The sequence below is a fragment of the Rhinoraja longicauda genome, chromosome 15, assembly GCF_053455715.1.
Source record: "Rhinoraja longicauda isolate Sanriku21f chromosome 15, sRhiLon1.1, whole genome shotgun sequence".
Classification (NCBI taxonomy): Eukaryota; Metazoa; Chordata; class Chondrichthyes; order Rajiformes; family Arhynchobatidae; genus Rhinoraja; species Rhinoraja longicauda.
Window position 1 is genome coordinate 861702 of NC_135967.1, and position 23299 is coordinate 885000.

General features: G+C 45.7%; 1 protein-coding gene across 1 annotated transcript in view; it reads left to right on the forward strand.

Moving 5' to 3' along the window:
- Nucleotides 1-23299, forward strand: part of LOC144600468 (NALCN channel auxiliary factor 2-like) — a 447010-nt gene that overhangs the window by 396463 nt on the left and 27248 nt on the right. The window contains exon 3 of the mRNA XM_078412088.1: nt 11289-11460. Within this exon, the coding sequence (XP_078268214.1) occupies nt 11289-11460 (172 nt within the window). The remainder of the gene's footprint in view (nt 1-11288; nt 11461-23299) is intronic.

Below are 23299 nucleotides of genomic sequence, written 5' to 3' on the forward strand. Positions count from 1 at the left end.
ACTTTGGTTTCGGTTTATTATTGTCATGTGTACTGAAGTACAGTGAAAAGCTTTGTTCTGCATGCTCTCCAAACAGACCAGATATACTAAATGTAAATAGAGTCATAGAGTGATAGAGTGATACAGTGTGGAAACAGGCCCTTCGGCCCAACTCGCCCTCACCAGCCAACAATGTTCCAGCTACACTCGTCCTCTTGCCTGCACTTGGTCCATAACCCTCCAAACCTGTCCTATCCATGTACCTGTCCAACTGTTTCTTAAACAATGGGATAGTCCCAGTCTCAATTACCTCCTCTGGCAGCTTATTCAATACACTCTGTGTGAAAAAGTTACCCCTCGGATTCCTATTAAATCTTTTTTCCTTCATCTTGAACCTATGTCCTCTGGTCCTCGATTCCCCTACTCTGGGTAAAAGACTCTGTGCATCTACCCGATCTATTCCTCTCATGATTTTGTTTACCTCTATAAGATCTCCCCTCATTCTCCTGCGCTCCATGAAATAGTGACCCAGCCTACTCAACCTCTCCCAATAGCTCACACCCTCTAGTCCTGACAACATCCTCATAAATCTTTTTTGAACCCTTTCATGCTTGACAAAACTGTATCTTTTCTATAACATGGTGCCCAGAACTGAACAAAATATTCTAAATGTGGTCTCACCAACGTCTTATACAACTACAACATGACCTCCCAACTTCTATACTCAATACTCTGACTGATGAAGGCCAAAGTGCCAAAAGCCTTTTTGACCACCTTATCTATATACAATCAAGTAAAACTCAAATACAATAGATAAGGCAGAGTACAGAATATAATTCTCAGCATTGTAGTGCATCAGCTCCACAGACAAAGTCCAATGTCCACAATGGGGTAGAGGTGAGTTAGACAGTACCTCAGCCTATGGCAGGACTGTTCAGAAACCTGATAACAGAGGGGAAGAAGCTCTTTCAGAGTCTGGCCATGTGGTTTTTCAAGCTTCTGTATCTTCTGTTGAATGGGAGCAAGGCAAAAAAGAAATGACCAGGCTGAGGCAAATGTTTGATCATGTTGGGTGTTTTTCTTAGACAATAGGTGCAGGAGGAGGCCATTCGGCCCTTCGCGCCAGCACCGCCATTCATTGTGATCATGGCTGATCATTCACAATCAGTACCCCGTTCCTGCCTTCTCCCCATATCCCTTGACTGCCCTATCATTAAGAGCTCTATCTAAATTCTCTCTTGAAAGCATCCAGAGAATTGGCCTCCACTGCCTTCTGAGGCAGAGAATTCCACAGATTCACAACTCTCTGGATTAAAAAGTTTTTCCTCATCTTCGATCTAACTGGCCTACCCTTTATTCTTAAACTGTGGCCCTTGGTTCTGAACTCCCCCAACATCGGGAACATGTTTCCTGCCTCTAGCGTGTCCAATCCCTTAATAATCTTATATGTTTCAATAAGATCCCCTCTCATCCTTCTAAATTCCAGTGCTTTCAAGCACAGTCGCTCCATTCTTTCAACATAAGACAGTCCCGCCATCCTGGAAATTAACCCCGTGAACTGCACTCCCTCAATAGCAAGAATGTCTTTCTTCAAATTTGGATACCAAAACTGCACACAATATTCCAGGTGCGGTCTCAATAGGGCCCTGTACAACTGCAGAAGGACCTCTTTGGTCCTATACTCAACTCCTCTTGTTATGAAGGCCAACATGCTGTTAGCTTTCTCCGCTGCCTGCTGTACCTGCATGCTTACTTTCAGTGGTGGGAGGTCTGGTCCGTGTGATGGACTGGGCTATCTTCACAACTCTCTGCAATTTCTTGTGGTCTTGGGCAAAGCTGTTCCCAGCCCAAGTTGTGATGCAAGTTATCCGTGGTGTGTCTGCGGAAGTCTCTAAGAGTCATTGGAGACATGTTGAATTTCCTCAGTCCCTTCAGGTAGTAAAGGCATTGGTGTGCCTTCTTAGCCATCACATCAATGTGGTCATCGGTTATATTGCAGATGCTGGAATCAGAAACAAAATCAGAAATGATGGAATTCGGCCAGTCAAGCAAGATCTGTGAAAACAGAAGGTAGACACAAAATGCTGGAGTAACTCAGCGGGTCAGGCAGCATCTCAGGAGAGAAGGAATGGGTGACGTTTCAAGTTGAGACCCGAAACGTCACCCATTCCTTCTCTCCTGAGATGCTGCCTGACCCGCTGAGTTACTCCAGCATTTTGTGTCTACCTTCAAATTGAACCAGCATCTGCAGTTATTTTCCTACACATCTGTGAAAACAGAAATCAGTCCACGTTTCGGGGCTTTGAAACAAGAATCCTTTCTGAGTCTGAGTTCTCTTTTCTCTTTTTGTTATATCCTTATATCGACCTGGTCAATGACTTGGATGAAGGGATTAAAAGTACCATTAGCAAATTTGCCGATGATACAAAGCTAGGTGGCAGTGTGAACTGTGAGGAAGATGCTATGAGGTTGCAGGGTGACTTGGACAGGTTGTGTGAGTGGGCGGATGCATGGCAGATGCAGTTTAATGTGGATAAGTGTGAGGTTATCCACTTTGGTGGTAAGAATAGGAAGGCAGATTATTATTTGAATGGTGTCAAGTTAGGAAAAGGGGACGTACAACGTGATCTGGGTGTCTTAGTACATCAGTCACTGAAAGGAAGCATGCAGGTACAGCAGGCAGTGAAGAAAGCCAATGGAATGTTGGCCTTCATAACAAGAGGAGTTGAGTATAATAATAATATAATAATATAATAATATAATAATAATAATAATAATATAGGAGTATAGGAGCAAAGAGGTCCTTCTGCAGTTGTACAGGGCCCTAGTGAGACCGCACCTGGAATACTGTGTGCAGTTTTAGTCTCCAAATGCTGGAGTAACTCAGCGGGTCAGGCAACATCTCAGGAGAGAAGGAATGGGTGATGTTTCGGATCAAGACCCTTCTTCAGACGTCTCGACCCAAAACATCACCCATTCCTTCTCTCCTGAGATGCTGCCTGACCTGCTGAGTTACTCCAGTATTTTGTGAATAAATACTGTCGATTTGTCGATTTGTACCAGCATCAGCAGTTATTTTCTTACACAAAGGATAAGTCCAAGTCAGCATGGATTTATGAAAGGGAAATCATGCTTGACTAATCTTCTGGAAACTTTTGAGGACGTGACAAGTAAAATGGATGAAGGGGAGCCAGTGGATGTAGTGTATCCAGAAAGCCTTTGATAAGGTCCCGCACAGGAGATTGGGGAGCAAAATTAGAGCACATGGTATTGGAGGTAGGGTGTTGACATGGATAGAGAATTGGTTGGCAGACAGGGAGCAAAGAGTAGGATTAAACGGGTCCTTTTCAGAATGGCAGGCAGTGGCGAGTGGAGTGCCGCAAGGCTTGGTGTTGGGGCCGCAACTGTTTACCATATATATTAATGGTTTGGACGAAGGAATTAGAAGTAACACTAGCAAGTTTGCAGATGACACAAAGCTGGGTGACAGTGTGAACTGTGAAGAGGATGATAGGAGGTTGCAGGGTGACCTGGACAGGTTGAGTGAGTGGGCAGATGCGTGGCAGATGCAGTATAATATAGATAAATGTGAGGTTATCCACTTTGGCGCCAAAAACAAGGAGGCAGATTATTATCTCAATGGTGTTAGTTTAGGTCAGGGGGAGGTGCAGCAAGACCTGGGTGTCCTTGTACACCAGTCACTGAAAGTTGGCGTGCAGGTATAGCAGGCAGTGAAGAAAGCTAATGGCATGTTGGCCTTCATAACAAGAGGATTTCAGTATAGGAATAAAGAGGTTCTTCTGCAGTTGTATAGGGCCCTGGTAAGACCACATCTGGAGTATTGTGTACAGTTTTGGTCTTCTAATTTGAGGAAGGACATCCTTGTAATTGAGACAATGCAGCGTAGGTTCACGAGATTGATCCCTGGGATGGCGGGGCTGTCATATGAGGAATGATTGAAAAGACTAAGCTTGTATTCACTGGAGTTTAGAAGGATGAGAGGGGATCTTATAGAGATATATAAAATTATAAAAGGATTAGACAAGCTAAATGCAGGAAAAATATTCCCAATGTTGGGGGAGTCCAGGACCAGGGGCCACAGTCTTAGAATAAAGGGGAGGCCATTTAAAACTGAGGTGAGAAGGAACTTTTTCACCCAGAGAGTTGTGAATTTGTGGAATTCTCTGCCTCAGAGGGCAGTGGAAGCCAATTCACTGGATGAATTTAAGTGAGAGTGAGATCTGGGGGCTAGTGGAATCAAGGGATATGGGGAGAAGTTGGGCACAGGTTACTGATTGTGGATGATCACAATGAATGGCGGTGCAGGCTCGAAGGGCCGAATGGCTTCCTCCTGCACCTATTTTCTATGTTTCTATGATTAAATTGAATGGCGGTGCTGGCTCGAAGGGCCGAATGGCCTACTCCTGCACCTATTTTCTATGTTTCTATGAAAATTTCTAGCAGTAAATTAAGTGTAAAATCATTCTATTTGCTGTAAAATGTTTAAGACAGAAAACTTCTGAAAACTACTAAGAAATCCAAATGCACTATTGCCCTCCAGAGCAGAAAGTTTTGCATTATCCTGGTAATTGAAAAGATTATCAATTTGATGTGCAGATTTCAAAGCTTCAAGCAGTATGCGAGAAGTCTATAAACAAGCCTTCTGGTTGTGTTCACCATTGTCTGTTTGCTATTTGATTTTAGAGTTTCTTGGGAGCTTTGCGGTTCACTTACTGCACCAGCTGCCAGACTTATGAATCATTGATCTACAGACCCGAGTTCAAGTCCCACCACGGGGGCTGAGGATTGGAATTCAAGTCTTTAAATAAATCTGGAAATTAATAGAAACCCCGCACCTCAGTAACGGTTAGCATAAAACCTCTGAATTCTCATTAAAAAATCCCATCTGGTTCACTAATGTCCCTCAAGAAAGAAACTCTGCCATTCTTGCCTCCTCTGGCCTGTAAGTGAGACTCAATTGCCTACACGGTTCTGGGTCAATAAGACGAGCACCTATAAATGTATGAAGCACCCATACCTTGTGAACCTTGGGGTTGCACAGTGACACAGCTCTGGAGCTGCTGCCTCACAGCGCCAGGGATCCAGGTTCAATCCTGACCTCGGGTGCTATCTGCCTGGAGTTTGCATGATCTTAGTTTAGAGATATAGCGTGGAAACAGGCCCTTCAGCCCACCAGGTCCACGCCGACCAGCGATCCCCGCATATTAACGCTATCCCATACCCACGAGGGACAATTTTTACATTTACCAAGCCTATTTATCTACAAACCTGTGCGTCTTTGGAGTGTGGGAAGAAACCGAAGATCTCGGAAGAAACCCACGCAGGTCACGGGGAGAACGTACAAACTCCGTACAGACAGCACCCGTAGTCGGGATGGAACCCGGGTCTCTGGCGCTGCATTCGCTGTAAGGCAACAACTCTACCTCTGCGCCACCGTGACTGCCCTGAGAACGCATGTTTTCTCCATTTTCCCGCCACATCCCAAAGACTTGTGGGTTTGTAGGTAAATTGTCAACGTTAAATAGCCTCCAGCCTCTAGGGCGTGGATGAGAAAGTAGGATAACATAGAACTCCTGTGAACAGGTGATCGATGGTCGGCGTGTATTGAGTGGGCCGAAGGGCCTGTTTCCATACTGTATCTTTCAATCAACACAATCAATTAAAGAGATGGGATGACAGTGTACAACATCACAACATTTTTTTCCGAGGATGTTGCCAGGACTAGAGGGTGTGAGCTATACGGAGAGGCTGGGTTTCTATTTTATAAGGCGTGATCTTATAAAATCATGAGAGGAATAGATCGGGTAGATGCACAGTCTCTTGCCCAGAGTAAGTAAATCGAGGACCAGAGGACATAGGTTCAAGGTGAAGGGGAAAAGATTTAATAAGAATCTGAGGGGTAACTTTTTCACACAGAGGGTGGTGGGTGTATGGAACAGGCTGCCAGAGGAGGTAGTTGAGGTTGGGACTATCCTAACTTTTAAAAAACAGTTAGACAGGTACATGGATAGGACAGGTTTGGGGGGGACAAGGATTAAGCGCAGGCAGCTGAGACTAGGGTAGCTGGAACATTGTTGGCCAGTGTGGGCAAGTTGGGCCGAAGGGCCTGTTTCCACACTGTATTACTCTATGACTCTAACTGTGTACATTGATCAGTTCATTGTTCAACGTGCAGTGACCGATGTTTTACTGTCCGTACATTCACAGCTTACATTCATTGAAAAAAACACTATATTTCTATTTTCTTTCTACCAAAATGGAATAACTCCCATTGTATTCATATAATACTTCATGTGCCACATCTTTGCCTGTTGCTTAACCATTGCCCACATCCTCTTGTTGCTTCTACATTCTCCTGACACCACACAGCATGATCAGCAGACGTATAAATTACATTTGAATTACCCATCTGTCTTATTGACGTGGATTGTTAACAGCTTGGTCCCAGCACCTATCCCTATTGCACCCCATTAATCACAACCACCAAGCCAAGAACCTGTGCACTGTACACTGACCAGTCCACAGACCAGGGCAGTATTTTAATCAGAACAGAGATGCAAAGAAATGCAGAAGCTTGAATCTTGCGCTAAACACAAAGTGTTGGAGGAACTCAGTAGGCCAGGCAGCATCTGTGGATGGAATGGACAGCTAACGGTTTGGGGCAGGACCTTTCCTCGGACTCTGAGACTTCCGTTTTATTAACCACATTCTTACTTTCACCAATAATCTCATTTGGCACTATTCACAGGTGTCCTGAAGGTCGACTGGTCTTCCCATAACTATTCCATTAGTGACAACTTCAATGACAGATTAGTTGAATATAATTCCCATTCAGAAATCCATATCGACTCCCCCAGATCTTATTTTCTCAGCAGCCCATTAAGACAATAGACAACAGGTGCAGGAGGAGGCCATTTGGCCCTTTGAGCCAGCACCGCCATTCAATGTGATCATGGCTGATCATTCTCAATCAGTACCCCGTTCCTGCCTTCTCCCCATACCCCCTGACTCCGCTATCCTTAAGAGCTCTATCTAGCTCTCTTTTGAAAGCATTCAGAGAACTGGCCACCACTGCCTTCTGAGGCAGAGAATTCCACAGATTTACAACTCTCTGACTGAAAAAGCTTTTCCTCATCTCTGTTCTAAATGGCCTACCCCTTATTCTTAAACTGTGGCCCCTTGTTCTGGACTCCCCGAACATTGGGAACATGTTTCCTGCCTCTAACGTGTCCAACCCCTTAATAATCTTATATGTTTCAATAAGATCCCCTCTCATCCTTCTAACGTCCAGTGTATACAAGCCTAGTCGCTCCAGTCTTTCAACATATGATAGTCCCACCATTGCGGGAATTAACCTAGTAAACCTACACTGCACGCCCTCAATAGCAAGAATATCCTTCCTCAAATTTGAAGACCAAAACTGCACACAGTACTCCAGGTGCGGTCTCACTAGGGCCCTGTACAACTGCAGAAGGACCTCTTTGCTCCTATACTCAACTCCTCTTGTTATGAAGGCCAACATTCCGTTGGCTTTCTTCACTGCCTGCTGTACCTGCATGCTTCCTTTCAGTGACTGATGCACTAGGACACCCAGATCTTGTTGTACGTCCCCTGTTCCTAACTTGATACCATTCAGATAATAATCTGCCATCCTATTCTTATCACCAAAGTGGATAACCTCACACGTATCCACATTAAACTGCATCTGCCATGCATCCGCCCACTCACGCAACCTGTCCAGGTCACCCTGCAACCTCATAGCATCTTCCTCACAGTTCACACTGCCCCCCAGCTTTGTGTCACCTGCAAATTTGTTAATGGTACTTTTAATCCCTGCATCCAAGTCATTAATGTATATTGTATATAACTGCGGTCCCAGCACTGAGCCTTGCGGTACCCCACTAGTCACTGCCTGCCATTCTGAAAGGAACCCATTTATCCCCACTCTTTGCTTTCTGTCTACCAACCAATTTTCTATCCATGTCAATACCATGTGCTCTAATTTTGCCCACTAATCTCCTATGTGGAGGCTTTCTGAAAGTCAAGGTACACCACATCCATCAGCTCTCCCCTGTCCATTTTCCTAGTTAAATCCTCAAAAAAATCCTGAAGATTAGTCAATCATGATTCCCCCTTCATAAATCCATGCTGACTCAGAACAATCCTGATACTGCTATCCAAATGCTCTGCAATTTTGTCTTTTATAATTGACTCCAGCATCTTCCCCACCACTGATGTCAGACAAACTGATCTATAATTTCATGTTTTCTCTCTCCCTCCTTTCATTAAAAGTGGGATAACATTAGCTACCCTCCAATCCACAGGAACTGATCCTGAATCTATAGAACATAGATGTGTCCATTTTGTGAATAAATACCTTCAATTTGTACCAGCATCTGCAGTTATTTTCTTACACCAATGTGTCCATGATTTCTAGAGCCATCTCCTTAAGTACCCTGGGATGCAGACCATCAGGCCCTGTGGATTTATCAGCCTTCAGTCCCATCAGTCTACCCAACACCATTTCCTGCCTAATGTGAATTTCCTTCAGTTCCTCCGTCACCCTAGTATCTCTGGCCACTAGAACATCTGGGAGATTGCTTGTATCTTCCTTAGTGAAGACAGATCCAAAGTACCGGTTCAACTCGTCTGCCATTTCCTTGTTCCCCGTAATAAATTCCCCTGCTTCTGTCTTCGGGACCCACATTTGCCTTAACTATTTTTTTCCTCCACATACCTAAAGAAGCTTTTACTATCCTCCTTTATATTATTGGCTAGCTTACCTTCGTACCTCATCTTTTCTCCCCGTATTGCCTGTTTAGTTATCTTCTGTTGCTCTTTAAAAGAGTCCCAATCCTCTGGCTTCCCACTCTTCTTTGCTATGTTATACTTATTCTCTTTTATTTTTATGCTGTCCTTGACTTCCCTTGTCAGCCACGGGTGCCTCTTACTCCCCTTAGAATCTTTCCTCCTCTTTGGGATGAATTGATCCTGCAACTTCTACATTATTCCCAGGAATACCTGCCATTGCTGTTCCACCGTCTTCCCTGCTAGGGCCTCCTTCCAGTCAAATCTGGCCAGCTCCTGCCTCATGCCTCTGTAATCCCCTTTGCTATACTGTAATACTGACACTTCCGATTTTCCCTTCTCCCTCTCAATTTCTAGATTAAAACGTATCATATTAGGATCACTGCCTCCTAATGGCTCTTTTACCTCTAGTCCCCTTATCAGATCAGGTTCATTACTCAACACTAAATCCAGAATTGCCTTCTCCCTAATAGGCTCCAGTACAAGCTGTTCTAAGAATCCATCTCGGAGGCACTCCACAAAATCTCTCTCCTGGGGTCCATTACCAACCTGATTTTCCCAGTCTACCTGCATGTTGAAATCTCCCATAACCACCGTAGCATTACATTTGCGACATGCCAATTTTATCTCCTGATTCAACTTGCACCCTATGTCGAGGCTACTGTTTGGGGGCCTGTAGATAACTCCCATTAGGGTCTTTTTACCCTTACAATTTCTCATTTCTATCCATACTGAATCTTCATCTCCTGATTCTATGTCACCCCTTGCAAGGGAGTGAATATCATTCCTCACCAACAGAGCAACCCCACCCCCTCTGCCCACCTGTCCGTCTTTTCTATACGTTGTGTACCCCTGAATATTTAGTTCCCAGCCCTGGTCCTCTTGTAGCCATGTCTCTGTGATTCCCACAACATCATACTTGCCAATGTCTAACTGAGCCTCAAGCTCATCCACTTTATTTTTTATACGTCGCGCATTTAAATACAACACTTTAACTTTGGTATTCACCTCCCCTCTCTTATCCCTTCTAGAACTTCCCTCCCCATTTATTCGAGAGTCCTTTGCAATTTCTCCTGTATTTACTTCCCCTTTAACTCCATCTTCATATTCCCAGTTTGTCAACCCCTCCCCCCACTACTTAGTTTAAAGTCGCACATGCAGCACTAGCAAACCTGCCTGCCAGAATGTTGGTCCCCCTGCTGTTAAGGTGTAACCCGTCCCTTTTGTACAGGTCACCCCTACCCCAGAAGAGATCCCAGTGGTCTAGAAATCTAAATCCCTGCTCCCTGCACCAGCCCCTCAGCCATACATTCATATCCCCGATCTCTCTGTTCCTGCCCTCACTAGCACGAGTTACAGGTAGCAGTCCAGAGACAACCACCTTCGACGTCCTACTTTTCAGTCTTCTTCCTAACTCTCTAAACTCACATCGCAGTATCTCCTTCCTCTTCCTCCCGACGCTGTTCGTGCCCACGTGCACAACGACTTCTGGTTGATCGCCTTCCCGCGCTAGGATGTTCTGAAGCCGGTCTGTGATGTCTTGAACCCTGGCACCAGGGAGGCAACAGACCATCCTCAAGTCCCTCCTGCCGTCACAGAATCTACTGTCCGTACCTCGGGCAATGGAGTCACCCACTACTATGGCACTTCCTGACTTCGGTCTCCCCGGTCGAGTCTCCTTGCCTGGATGCCGCTCGGACTGGAAGCGTCTTCTGCCCTGAAGAGAGAGTTTTCTTAATTGAAACAAACAATAAACCTTTCACACATCACTGAGACACCAAGTTTCATGTTTGTAATCTACCTTATCCACTCAAATTACATTTTACTGAAAATGATTATCTGAAACACACGGACATTTAGTTTAGAAGTACAGTGCGGAAACAGGCCCTTCAGCCCACTGAGTCCATGCCAACAAGCGATCCCCACACACTAGCAATATCCTACACATGCTCGGGACAATGTATAATTTCACCAAAGCCAATTAAACTATAAACCTGTACGTCATTGGAGTGTGGGAGGAAAGCCGGTGAAAACCCATGTGGTCACAGGGAGAACCGGCAAACTCCATACAGACAGCACCCGTGGCCAGGATGAAACCCAGTCTCTGGTGCTGTAAGGCAGCAACTCTACCGCTGCGACACCGTGCCGTTTCAGAATTTATTGAGATGCAAGATGAGACCCTTTGGGGTCATGAATTGAGTTTGTGGGGTTAGCACACTTCAGTAATCATGCATGTAATGTCATGCAAAAACTCACATCAGGTCTTGGGCAATAAGCAACAAATAAAGGGCATGGGACCTTACATTTGACTGTGTGATAGTTTTGTGGTTTAAATGTGCTATACAACATTAATACTTTAAAAAGAAGTGTTTCAGGCCATCCAGAGGCCAGAAGATTGATAAACGCTTACTAAATATGTTTTTGTTTTCTTTTCTGACCTCAAACCCCACACCCAAATCTCCCCCCCCTTGTTTTTTTAGGTAGTCTACAAAGCATGGCTGTGCTCGGAGTATTTCAAAGCCTCACAGCTTCTGTGTCCACGCAGGATTCCTTGTAAGCAATACTGCTTGGAAGTTCAGGCCCGATGCCCATTTATTCTACCAGACAACGATGATCTAATCTATGGCGGGTTACCAAGCTTCATCTGCACAGGTACAGATCCTACACAGCTGTATATGTTATCGATGAGAGACCTCTAACTCAATGCTGGTAACATTTGCAAAAATATCTTCCGAGTGCTTCATCCACAATGTCCCAGTGTGAAGCCTCTCTTGGCAATATTGGACTGAGAATCACAGCACGCCCCCTTACCAGTGAATCTGATATCCTACTGCAGGCCAAGACCTTATTCCTTGGAGCGCAGGAGGCTAAGGTGTGATCTTATAGAGGTATACAAGATCATGAAGGTAAAAGATGGGGTGCAAGCACAGTCTATTACCCAGAGTTGGGGAATCAAGTACCAAAGGACATAGGTTTACAGTGAGAGCAGAAACATTTAACCATATAACCATATAACAATTACAGCACGGAAACAGGCCCGTTTGGCCCTACCAGTCCACGCCGACCACTTTCTCTGACCTAGTCTCATCTACCTGCTCTCAGACCATAACCCTCCAATCCCCTCCCATCCATATACCTATCCAATTTACTCTTAAATAATAAAATCGAGCCTGCCTCCACCACTTCCACTGGAAGCTCATTCCACACAGCCACCACCCTCTGAGTAAAGAAGTTACCCCTCATGTTACCCCTAAACTTTTGTCCCTTAATTCTGAAGTTATGTCCCCTTGTTGGAATCTTCCCCACTCTCAAAGAGAAAAGCATACCCACGTCAACTCTGTCCGTCCCTCTTAAATTTTTTTAAATCTCTATCAAGTCCCCCCTCAACCTTCTACGCTCCAAAGAATAAAGACCCAACCTGTTCAACCTCTCTCTGTAACTTAAGTGCTGAAACCCAGGCAACATTCTAGTAAATCTCCTCTGTACCCTTGCCATTTTGTCGACATCCTTCCTATAATTTGGCGACCAGAACTGCACACCATACTCCAGATTCGGCCTCACCAATGCCCTGTACAATTTCAACATTACATCCCAACTTCTATATTCGATGCTCTGATTTATAAAGGCAAGCATACCAAACGCCTTCTTCACCACCCTATCCACATGAGATTCCACCTTCAGGGAACAATGCACAGTTATTCCCAGATCCCTCTGTTCCACTGCATTCCTCAATTCCCTACCATTTACCCTGTACGTCCTATTTTGATTTGTCCTACCAAAATGCAGCACCTCACACTTATCAGCATTTACTAGGAACCTGAGAGGCATCTTTTTCCCTCAGAGGGTGGTGAACATATGGAATGAACAGCCAGAGGTGGTAGTTGAAGCAGGTACAATCACAACATTTAAAAGACATTTAAACAGGTACATGGATAGGATTAGAGGGATATGGGTCAAACGTTGGATGGTGGGACTAGTTTGAATGGGGCATTTTGGTCAGCATGGTCAAGTTGGATGAAAGGGCCTGTTTCTGTGCTGTATGGCTACGACATTGACTTTATGACTCGAAATGAATACTAAATTAAATACAAAGTACTTCAGATGCTGTGAATCTAAAGTTAAAATGCTAGAAATGAATTAGACAGTTAGGTCATGTTTAGTTTAGTTTAGTTTAGAGATGTTGGTGGACAGAAACTGTTAACATCGAGTGAAGCTCTTCACAAATGCACAAAAACGTTTCACATGTGTTATATTTAACTCAATGTTAAAACCTCCCATTAGGAATACCGACTGTTCCCATCTACCCAATCTCATTTAGCTTTTTTTTAGAGATGTAGCGCGGAAACAGGCCTTTTGGCCCACCGAGTCCGCACCAATCAGCGATCCCCGCACACTAATACTATCCCACACACACCCGGGACAATTTATATTTATACAAAGCCAATTAACCTACATCTTTGGAGTGTGGGAGGAAACCAAAGATCTTGGAGAAAATCCACGCAGGTCACGGGGAGAAGGTACCAACTCCGTACAGACAGCACCCGTAGTCAGCATCGAACCGGGTCTCTGGCGCTGTAAGGCGGTAACTCTACCACTGTGCCAACGTGTCACTGCAAGGGCCACATGCAATTTTTTAAATCTAAATGCTAAATATCTGAAATAAAATCAGAAAATGTTGGAAACGCCCTTTTCTACAGACAATGTGGAAACAGCCAATGCGAAAAACAGCAAGTCAGGCAGTGTATATGTGTAAAAAGTGGAATAATAAATGTATCAGGACACAGACTCTTTGTAGAATGTCCTTATTTAAGATTCTAGGACTTCAAACGATAACAGTTTCTCTGTCCACAGATGCTACCTGACCTGCTGAGTGTTTTCCTCATTATCTGTTTTTCACCCAGCTCTACATTTTCCCTCAGCTTCTCTGCTCTGAACCCCTTGTCTCCATCTCAGTTATCTCTTGTCTTGACTATTCTGATATGCCAAGTGGCTCAGTGACTTTTCACATGGTGTTACAGTATATTTAACTCAAAGCTAAGACCACCTACGTGTCCCAAAATGGAATAGTGACTATTTCCACCTTTGCAATATGGCACAGTGGCACACCGGTAGAGTTGCTGCCTTACAGAGCCAGATGCATGGGTTGGATCCTGACTACAAGTCCTGTCTGTACGGAGTTTGTACGTTCTCCCTGTGACTACCTGGGTTTTCCCCAGGTGCTCCGGTTTCCTCCCACACTCCAAATACGTACAGGTTTGTAGGTTAATTGGCTTCGGTAAAAATGGTATAATTGTTCCTAGAGTGTAGGATAGTGTTGGTGTGCGCGGACTCAGTGGGCTGAAGGGCTTGTTTCCATGCTACATTTCCAAAGTAAAGAGAAGTCTAAAGGCTGGTCTCCCTCAATCTAGTCTATGCAACCAGGGGGTTATTCAAGGTTCTGCAATCTCATGAGTCCCGTTCATCACCTCCAAACAGAAGTGTGATTTTATAATTCTGATGGTTGCTTTCTGGGTGTGGGCATGGGCCTCATCCATGTCTATCTCCATGGCAACCATCTGGGATGTCAACGCTTGTCCAGTTTTGGTTCCTTGAGCATCCACAAATTTAATTCCTCCTCCAAAGTTGGCCTCTTTGGTTAATTCCTCCTCCAAAGTTGCCAAAGGGCAGCCAAACTCCTCAGCTCTAGAATTCCCATCTTTATTCCTTTAAAGCACTCTTCAAAATCCACCTCTACAGTTAATATTTTGGTCACCTGCTCTAATATTTCTTTATATCAGTCATTGTAACTGCTTTTGTTTAATGGCATCCTGTGAAGAACCTTGGGATCAACGCAAAATGCTGGAGTAACTCAGCATCTCTGGAGAGAAGGAATGGGTGACGTTTCGGGTAGTTAAAGATGATATCTAAATTAAAATTATTGTCGTTGTTAACTAATATTTCTAGCCTATTCTGCCTTAATCCAAACAGATGCAAGGCACATCAAAGGTCAGTGAGTTCAATTTCAATATCTCTGCTTCCCCAGTTGAAATAAGTGAGTTTCTGGGAATTAAATGCAGCTTTCCTGGTCTGTGAGGTTCAATTTCATTTCATGTCCTGCCTTTTAAGGTCCTTGTATTACCACTACATTTAGAGAAAGGCTGTCAAGCATTTTACAAATCAATCAGGATTAATGTCATATTTAAATGGGTTAATCCTTGAAACCTGTGGGTTTTAATTGCACGAACACTCCAATCTGACAGTGCAGATGTGCAGGAGTGAACCACTGGAGTAGCCAGGGTTGCCAACTGCCCCTTATTAGCCGGGACATCACGTATTTTGGGCTAAATTGGTTTGTCCTGTGCGGGACCGCCCTTGTCCATATTAGGCCCGCGGACACTGTAGGACACTGTAGGCCCAGACACTGTAGGCCCAGGGGCCCTTGTAGGCCTGGACAGTGTAGGCTAACAGAGTGTGTTCGGGGAGCGGGGCCAAGTGTGTTTGCCTAACGGAGCTTGCGTAGCAACCCGCCTCCCGGCCCGGGGTGCCGTCGTTGGTGGAGCGGGAGCACATGGACGCTGGCTGGATGAGGTCACGTGGGGCGCGGGCAGTGATGTCACCTTGTCCCGTATCTGGCGGCCGCCCGGGCCGGGAGGCGGGTTGCCACACAACTTCCGATGGGCGGTACCCGGGCCCCCGGGCCTACACTGTCCGGATCTACAATGTCCAGACCTAAACTGTCCGAACCTACACTGTCCGGATCTACACTATCGGGACCCACACTGTCCGGACCTGCACTGTCTGGACCTACACTGTCCGGATCTACACTATCGGGACCCACACTGTCCGGACCTGCACTGTCTGGACCTACACTGTCCGGATCTACACTGTCCGGATCTACACTGTCTGGACCTACACTGTCCGAACTTACACTGTCCGAACCTACACTGTCCGGACATACACTGTCTGGATTTACACTGTCTGGACCTACACAGTCCGGACCTACACAGTCCGGACCTACACTGTCCGGACCTACACTGTCCGGACCTACACTGTCCGGATCTACACTGTTTGGATCTACACTGTCCGGATCTACACTATCGGGACCTACACTGTCCGGACCAACACTGTTTGGACATACACTGTCTGATCTACAACGTCCAGGCCTACAGCGCCCCCCGGGCCTAATAAAGGACAAGGGCGGTCCTGTACGGGCCAAACCAATTTAGCCCAAAATACGAGATGTCCCGGCTAATATGGAACAGTTGGCAACCCTAGTCTTGAACCGAAACGTCACCTATTCCTTTTCTCCAGAGATGCTGCCTGTCCCGCTGAGTTACTCCAGCTTTTTGTGTCTATCTTTGGTTTAAACCAGCATCTGCAGTTCCTTCCTACACAGAGGGGCTGGTGTGGTTTCTTGGCTGCAGCTTCTATGTGGGTGGTACAGGACAAATTGTTGATGATATTTGCTGAGGGAGTGAAGCTATGGATGACCTCACCTCTGCACCATGATGCTGATTGGGGCAGCTACACCACCTCGTTTCCTGAAGTCAATATCCAGCTCCTTCAGCTTGCTGATATTGAAGGAGAGGTTATCATCTTGACACCATGTTCCTGAAGAAAGCTCTCTATCTCCATCCTGCTCTGTGTCACGGTATTGGTCACGATCTGTCTCACTACGCCAATGTCATCTGCAAACTTGGAGTTAGAGCTGCATTTGCCCTCAGATCTGTGAGTGTAGAGGAAGAACAGGAAGGGACTGAGAATCCATCCTTGCAGGGCACTGGTATGGAGAATTATCAAGGAGAATATGTTGTCTCCCATCCTCAATGGATGTGGTCTTTGTTACTTCCTGCACATAACTTTTCTCCCTTCTTCAAACAGCCTGAGAATACCTCAAATGAGTGCATGCAAATAAGTACATTCAAATGAGACCGCTCCCTCTGCAAATCCCTGGTTAACTCATCCCTTCCCACCCAAACCACTCCCTCCCCAGGTACAGAAGATACAACACCTGTCCCTACACCTCCTCCCTCGACTCTGTCCAGGGACCCCGACAGTCCTTTCAGGTTAGACAGAGGTTCACTTGCACCTCCTCCAACCTCATCCACTGTGTCCGTTGTTCAAGATGTGGACTCTTACACATCAGCGAGACCAAACACAGACTGGGTGATCGTTTAGCGGAACATCTTCGCTCAGCCCACGTGAACCAACCTGATCTCCCGGTTGCTGGACATTTTAATTCTCCTTCCCATTCCCACACTGACCTTTCTGTCCTCGGTCTCCTCCATTGTCAGAGTGAGGCTAAACGCAAATTGGAGGAACAGCATTTCATATTTCGCTTGGGCAGCTTACAGCCCAGTGGTGTGAATATTGATTTCTCTAACTTTAGGTAGCCCCGGCATTCCCTCTCTCTCTCTATCCCTCCCCCACCCAAGTCACACCAGCTTCTCATTTTCACCCCACAAACAGCTTCCTTTATCATCGTTACTTTTTTGCATTCATTGTTCTTTATCTCTCCACATCACCGTCTATATCTCTCGCATTCCCTTACCCCTAACCAGTCTGAAGAAGGGTCTCGACCCAAAAATCCTTTCTCTCCAGAGATGCTGCCTATTCTGCTGAGTTACTCCAGCTTTTTTTGTCTATCTTAGGCCCATAAACACAATAAGATAACACTTAATAAACAAAACAAAAAATAAATTAATAAATTAATAAATTAATAACCCCAACATTAGTGCAAACGTTTAAATGGGGTGCAATTCCTCAAAGGTGTTCAGGAGAGTTTTGTTAAGCAGTATGTGGAGGCCCCCACACTTGAGAGGGCAACGCTGGATCTAGTAGTGGGAAATTGGGACAGGCAAGTTAATGAAGTGTGTGTGGAGGAGCCTTTTGGGACCAGTGACCACAGTTCGATCAGGTTTAAGATAGTTATGGATCGGGACGGAGAGGGTCCATATGTTAAAATGCTCAACTGGGGTAAGGCCAACTTTGAGGGGACGACAGAAGGTCTCGCTCAAGTTGACTGGAGCAGGTTATTTGAGGGGAAAGGAACATCGGCCAAGTGGAATGTTTTTTAAAGTGCTGACGATAGCTCAGGATATGTACATCCCCGTTAGAGTGAAGGGCAAAGCAGGCAAATGTAAGGAAGCTTGGCTGACGAGGGAAATTGAGGCATTGGTGAAAAACAAGAAGGATGCATGGGACAGGTACAGGCAGCTGGGATCAAGTGCATCCCTGGAGGAGTTTCAGGGACTAAGGAGTAAACTGAAAAAGGAAAGCAGAAGGGCAAAAAGGGGCCAGGAGATAGCTCTGGCTGGTAGCATTAAGGACAATCCCAAAAGATTTTATAAATTCACTAGACCAAGTGGACCTGTTGGGCCCAATACTCTCCTGCTTTGGCCAGCACCCTCTCTTCCCCCCTCCCCCTCCCCCTCTCCCCCCTCCTCTTCTCCCCCTCCTCCCCTCCTCCCCTCCCCCTCCCCATCCCCTTCCCCTTTCCCCCTTCCCTTCAACCCCCTCCCTCTCAATCCCCCATTCCCATCCCCCTCAACCCCCATATCCCCCCTCCACCCCCCCTCCCTGCCCCCTCCCTCCCAAGGAGATAGATTTAAACTTTAAAATGTGAATAACTTAAAAAATATAACACCAATTTCAATGAGACTTCTTCCATTAGCATCAAAGGGGCAATGGTGAGTAAGGTGGGCCTAAAATTGTCTTTCGATCGTGTACCATTTTGGCTGTAGTTCAGGAACAAACAAACAAACACACGAGAGTTGTAGTGCATAGATAAGGGGGGAAAGGGAAACTAGAGAGAGAGTGGAACTTCAAGAAGAGCTGCAGGGAAAATGCTGGGAACTATAGGCCGGTGAGCTTAACATCTGTAGTTGGTAAGTTACTGGAGAGTATTCTGAGGGATAGGTTATACAGGCATTTGGATGGGCAAGGGCTGATTAGGGACAGTCAGCAAGGTTTTGTTGTGGGATGTCGAGCCTCACAAATCTGACTGATTTTTTTTAAGACGTGACCAAAAAGGTCGAGGAGGGCAGAGCTGTAGATGTTGTGTACATGGACTTCAGTAAGGCATTCGACAAGGTTCCGCATGGTAGGCTGCTCTGGAAGGTTAGATCACATGTGATCCAGGGAGAAGTAGCTGAATGGATGGCACATTGGCTCCTTGGAAGGAAGCAGAGGGTGATGGTGGAAGGTTGCTTCTTGGACTGGAGGCCTGTGACTAGTGGTGTGCCTCAGGGTTCAGTGCTGGGCCCGTTGCTGTTTGTCATCTACATCAATGATTTGGATGAGAACATACAGGGCAAGATTAGCAAGTTTGCTGATGATACAAAAGTGAATGGTTTTGCAGACAGTGAAGATGGTTGTGAAAGATTGCAGCAGGATCTGGATCGATTGGCCAGGTGGGTGGAGGAATGGTTGATGGAATTTAATACAGAGAAGTGTGAGGTGTTACATTTTGGGATGTCGAACAAGGGCAGGACATACACAGTAAATGGTAGGCCCCTGGGTAGTGTTGTAGAGCAGAGGGATCTAGGAGTACAAGTGCATGGTTCCTTGAAGGTTGTGTTGCAGGTAGATAAGGTGGTCAAAAAGGCTTTTGGCACTTTGGCCTTCATTAGTCAGAGTATTGAGTATAGAAGTTGAGAGGTCATGTTGCAGTTGTACATGACGTTGGTGAGACCGCATTTAGAATATTGTGTTCAGTTCTGGGCACTATGTTATAGGAAAGATATTGTCAAGCTTGAAAGGGTTCAGAAAAGATTTACGAGGATGTTGCCAGGACTAGAGGGTGTGAGCTATAGGGAGAGGTTGAGTAGGCTGGGTCTCTATTCCATGGAGTGCAGGAGGATGAGGGGTGATCTTACAGAGGTATACAAAATCATGAGAGGAATAGATGCTGTCTGACTTGCTGAGTATTCTCAACATTTGTGTATAGAATTGGGTATAAAATCAAGAAAGAAATAGATCTTGTAGATGCACAGAGTCCCTTGCCCAGAGTAGGGGAATCGAGGACCAGAGGACATAGGTTCAAGGTGAAGGGGAAAAGATTTAATAGGAATCCGAGGGGTAACCTTTTCACACAGAGGGTGGTGGGGTGTATGGAACGAGCTGCCAGAGGAGGTAGTTGAGGCTGGGACTATCCCATCGTTTAAGAAACAGTTGGACAGGTACATGGATAGGACAGGTTTGGAGGGATATGGACCAAGCGCAGGCAAGTGGGACTAGTGTAGCTGGGCCATTGTTGGCCGGTGTGGGCGAGTTGGACTGAAAGGGTTGTTTCCACACTGTATCACTCTATGACTCTAAAAGCCCAAAATTCTTAGATAGTTCGCAGTTCATAGTTTAATTAGAGTCCTGTTGCATTCAAGTGCCTGATGGTTGTTGGGAAGAAGCTGTTCTTAAACCTGGAGCTCGCAGTTTTCAGACTCCCATACCTTATTTCCGATGGTGAGAGTGAAATGAGTGTGTGGTGGGTCTTTGACAGTGGGAAGGTCAGTACCCATGATCGACCTGGTGGTGTCCACCATCGTTTGTGATCTCTTTCATTCCTAGGCATTCCTGGGCATTCAAGTTCATGCAAACAGTTGGGTAATCAGTTGGTGAAGGGAACCTCAATGCCTTGTCCTCCTTTGCTTTGATATGCAGTGCAATTTTCAACATAGTACCTGATGTTTGCCCCTGATCTTTGTCAGGAACTGAAGCCAAACACAAATCCCTCAGCCATTTTCCTGCTATGAGTTGTTCATTGTGTAGAGAAGTAGGATCATACTTTGAGCCATTTTCCACAGCTCACCACCAGATTTGGCTGTCCCAAGGAGCTGGAGTACAAAACATCTTTGTTGGATTTTTGTTCACACGCATCGAAAATTATAGCCGGGGTTGTGCTAGAAAATGTCGGCAGCACTTCAAGGCCTTTGCTGGCAATCTGTCCTTCCAAAATGTGCTTGTGGTGGCTTGTGTTCACGCACTGTTTGTCCACTGTGCACCCAATGGTACATAACATTCTAATGGAAAAAAGATTGAGTTTTAATTACTGTCGTTATAGAACAATTACTACAGACAGCAGATGGACTAAATCTGATTTTATTTGCTTTAAATATTCCTGAGAAATTAAGGATAGGTTTTAAAAATTAAGAGCAAAATGTAATTGAAAAATTACATTGCAATATATTTTATTTTCTGCATTTTTAGTTTAGTTTAGTTTAGAGCTACAGCACGGAAACAGGCCCTTCGACCCACCGAGTCCGCACCGACCAGCGATCCCCACACATTAACACTACCCTACACACACTAGGCACAATTGGGACTAATACCAAGTAGCCAATTAACCTACAAACCTGTACGTCTTTGGAGTGTGGGAGGAAACCAAAGATCTCGGAGAAAATCCATGCGGTCGCGGGGAGAACGTACAAACTCCGTGCAGACAGCGCCCGTAGTCGGGACTGAAGACTTGTCTCTGGCGCTGCAAGTGCTGAAGGGCAGCAACTCTACAGCTACACCACCTTTCTGAAGCCTGGTCTCTGGTTGCACCACCTTACTGAAGCCTGGTCTCTGGCTGCACCACCATACTGAAGCCTGGTCTCTGGCTGCACCACCTTACTGAAGACATGTCTCTGGCTGCACCACCTTTCTGAAGCCTGGTCTCTGGCTGCACCACCTTACTGAAGACTTGTCTCTGGCGCTGCAAGTGCTGAAGGGCAGCAACTCTACAGCTGCATCACCTTTCATGCAAGAATTCTTTTTCAGCAAATTTTGAAAACCTGACCTTACTTTTGGAAATGTTATTTTATCGTGTGAGATAGATGAGCACACCATGTACTAAATATGTTGGAATTGGAAGAAAGAACAGCTTCAAATAAACCAACTCCGTAAGAAAATAGTAGAGTTTAAGTGAGGCCCATTGGCTCCCTTGGGCCGATTGTAATTTAAGGTGCAGGTAATCCAGCATCATAATTGTAAAGGGTGGAGGAAAATAACTGCAGATGCTGGTTCAAATCGAAGGCATCACAAAATGCTGGAGTAACTCAGCGGGTCAGGCAGCATTTCAGGAGAGAAGGAATGGGTGACGTTTCGGGTCGAGACCCTTCTTCAGTCCCGCCCCCTCCCCTGACATCAGTCTGAAGAAGGGTCTCGACCCGAAACGACACCCATTCCTTCTCTCCTGAGATGCTGCCTGACCTGCTGAGTTACTCCAGCATTTTGTGATGCTCCAGCCTAAAGGGGAACATTCTAAAGGACAGACAATTGCATTTAGTAGTTGTGGCAAAGTTATCAATTATTGGGCAAGAACATTAGCCCTGAGTGCAGAGTGATTCTCTTGACACATATCATAATTTTCACGTTGGAGAAGATCGATACTTTATTCACCAAGTGGAAATGACCATTTCTAACTGGGAGACATTTTAACTGAGTCTGGAGCTTTTTCCATGGTGAAGATGATAAGATCTTTACCCTGTCCTCCTTTGCCATCTTTCCTCCATCCAGTGTGATATTGTTCCCTTCCAGCTCTATGTATGCCCTGTATTCCTTTTCCTCTGAGTTAAAAAACAGAAGGGTCCCAACCCGAAACCTTGCCTGTCCACCCCCTTCTCACATGCTGCCTGACCCGCTGAGTCCCTAGAGTACTTGGTGTTTTTATCCGTTATTTGTGCATGGACTGCCAGAGGAGATAGTTGAGGCAGGGACTATCCCAACATTTAAGAAACATTTCAGAAACAGTTAGACAGGTACATGGATCGGACGGGTTTGGAGGGATATGGGCCAAATGCATGCAAGTTGGACTAGTGTAGCTGGGACACGTTGGCCAATGTGGGGAAGTTGGACCGAAGGTCCAGTTTCCACACTGTATCACCCCATTCTATGATTTGTGAAGGGGCATTTCATTCAAGACCTTGGTCTCTTTTGCACACTTTGCAATTATTAACAGAGCAGCAAAAACTGGATGTTTCCACCACCCAATGTTAAAACGATGCGATACGATGCGATAGAACTTTATTCATCCCTGGAGGTAAATTGGTCTGCCAACAGTCACAGCACACAACAAGGTACATGAAGACATCAAGTAAAATGTGAAAAAAAAAAAGAAAAAGACAAGCGACTGTTGGCTGGCTGCCACCATCACCGGAACAAATGAACAAACAAACAAACACAGGTTTATCCCCTGGGCAGAGGATTCTAAACTAGAGTGCCCCCCCCCCCCCCCCCCCCCCTCCTCACCGGGTCATAGAAACATAGAACATAGGTGCAGGAGGAGGCCATTTAGCCCTTCGAGCCAGCACCGCCATTCATTGTGATCATGGCTGATCATCCACAATCAGTAACCCGTGCCTGCCTTCTCCCCATATCCCTTGATTCCACTAGCCCCTAGAGCTCTATCTAACTAGCCCCTTTGTTCTCCCACCGTCCCTCACGGAGGTGCCCCCACACTGGGCCCCCATTGTCTTCCCCTCCCCCTATCACGCTCATTGACCACTGATCGCGGGTCAGGCACTGAGATCAA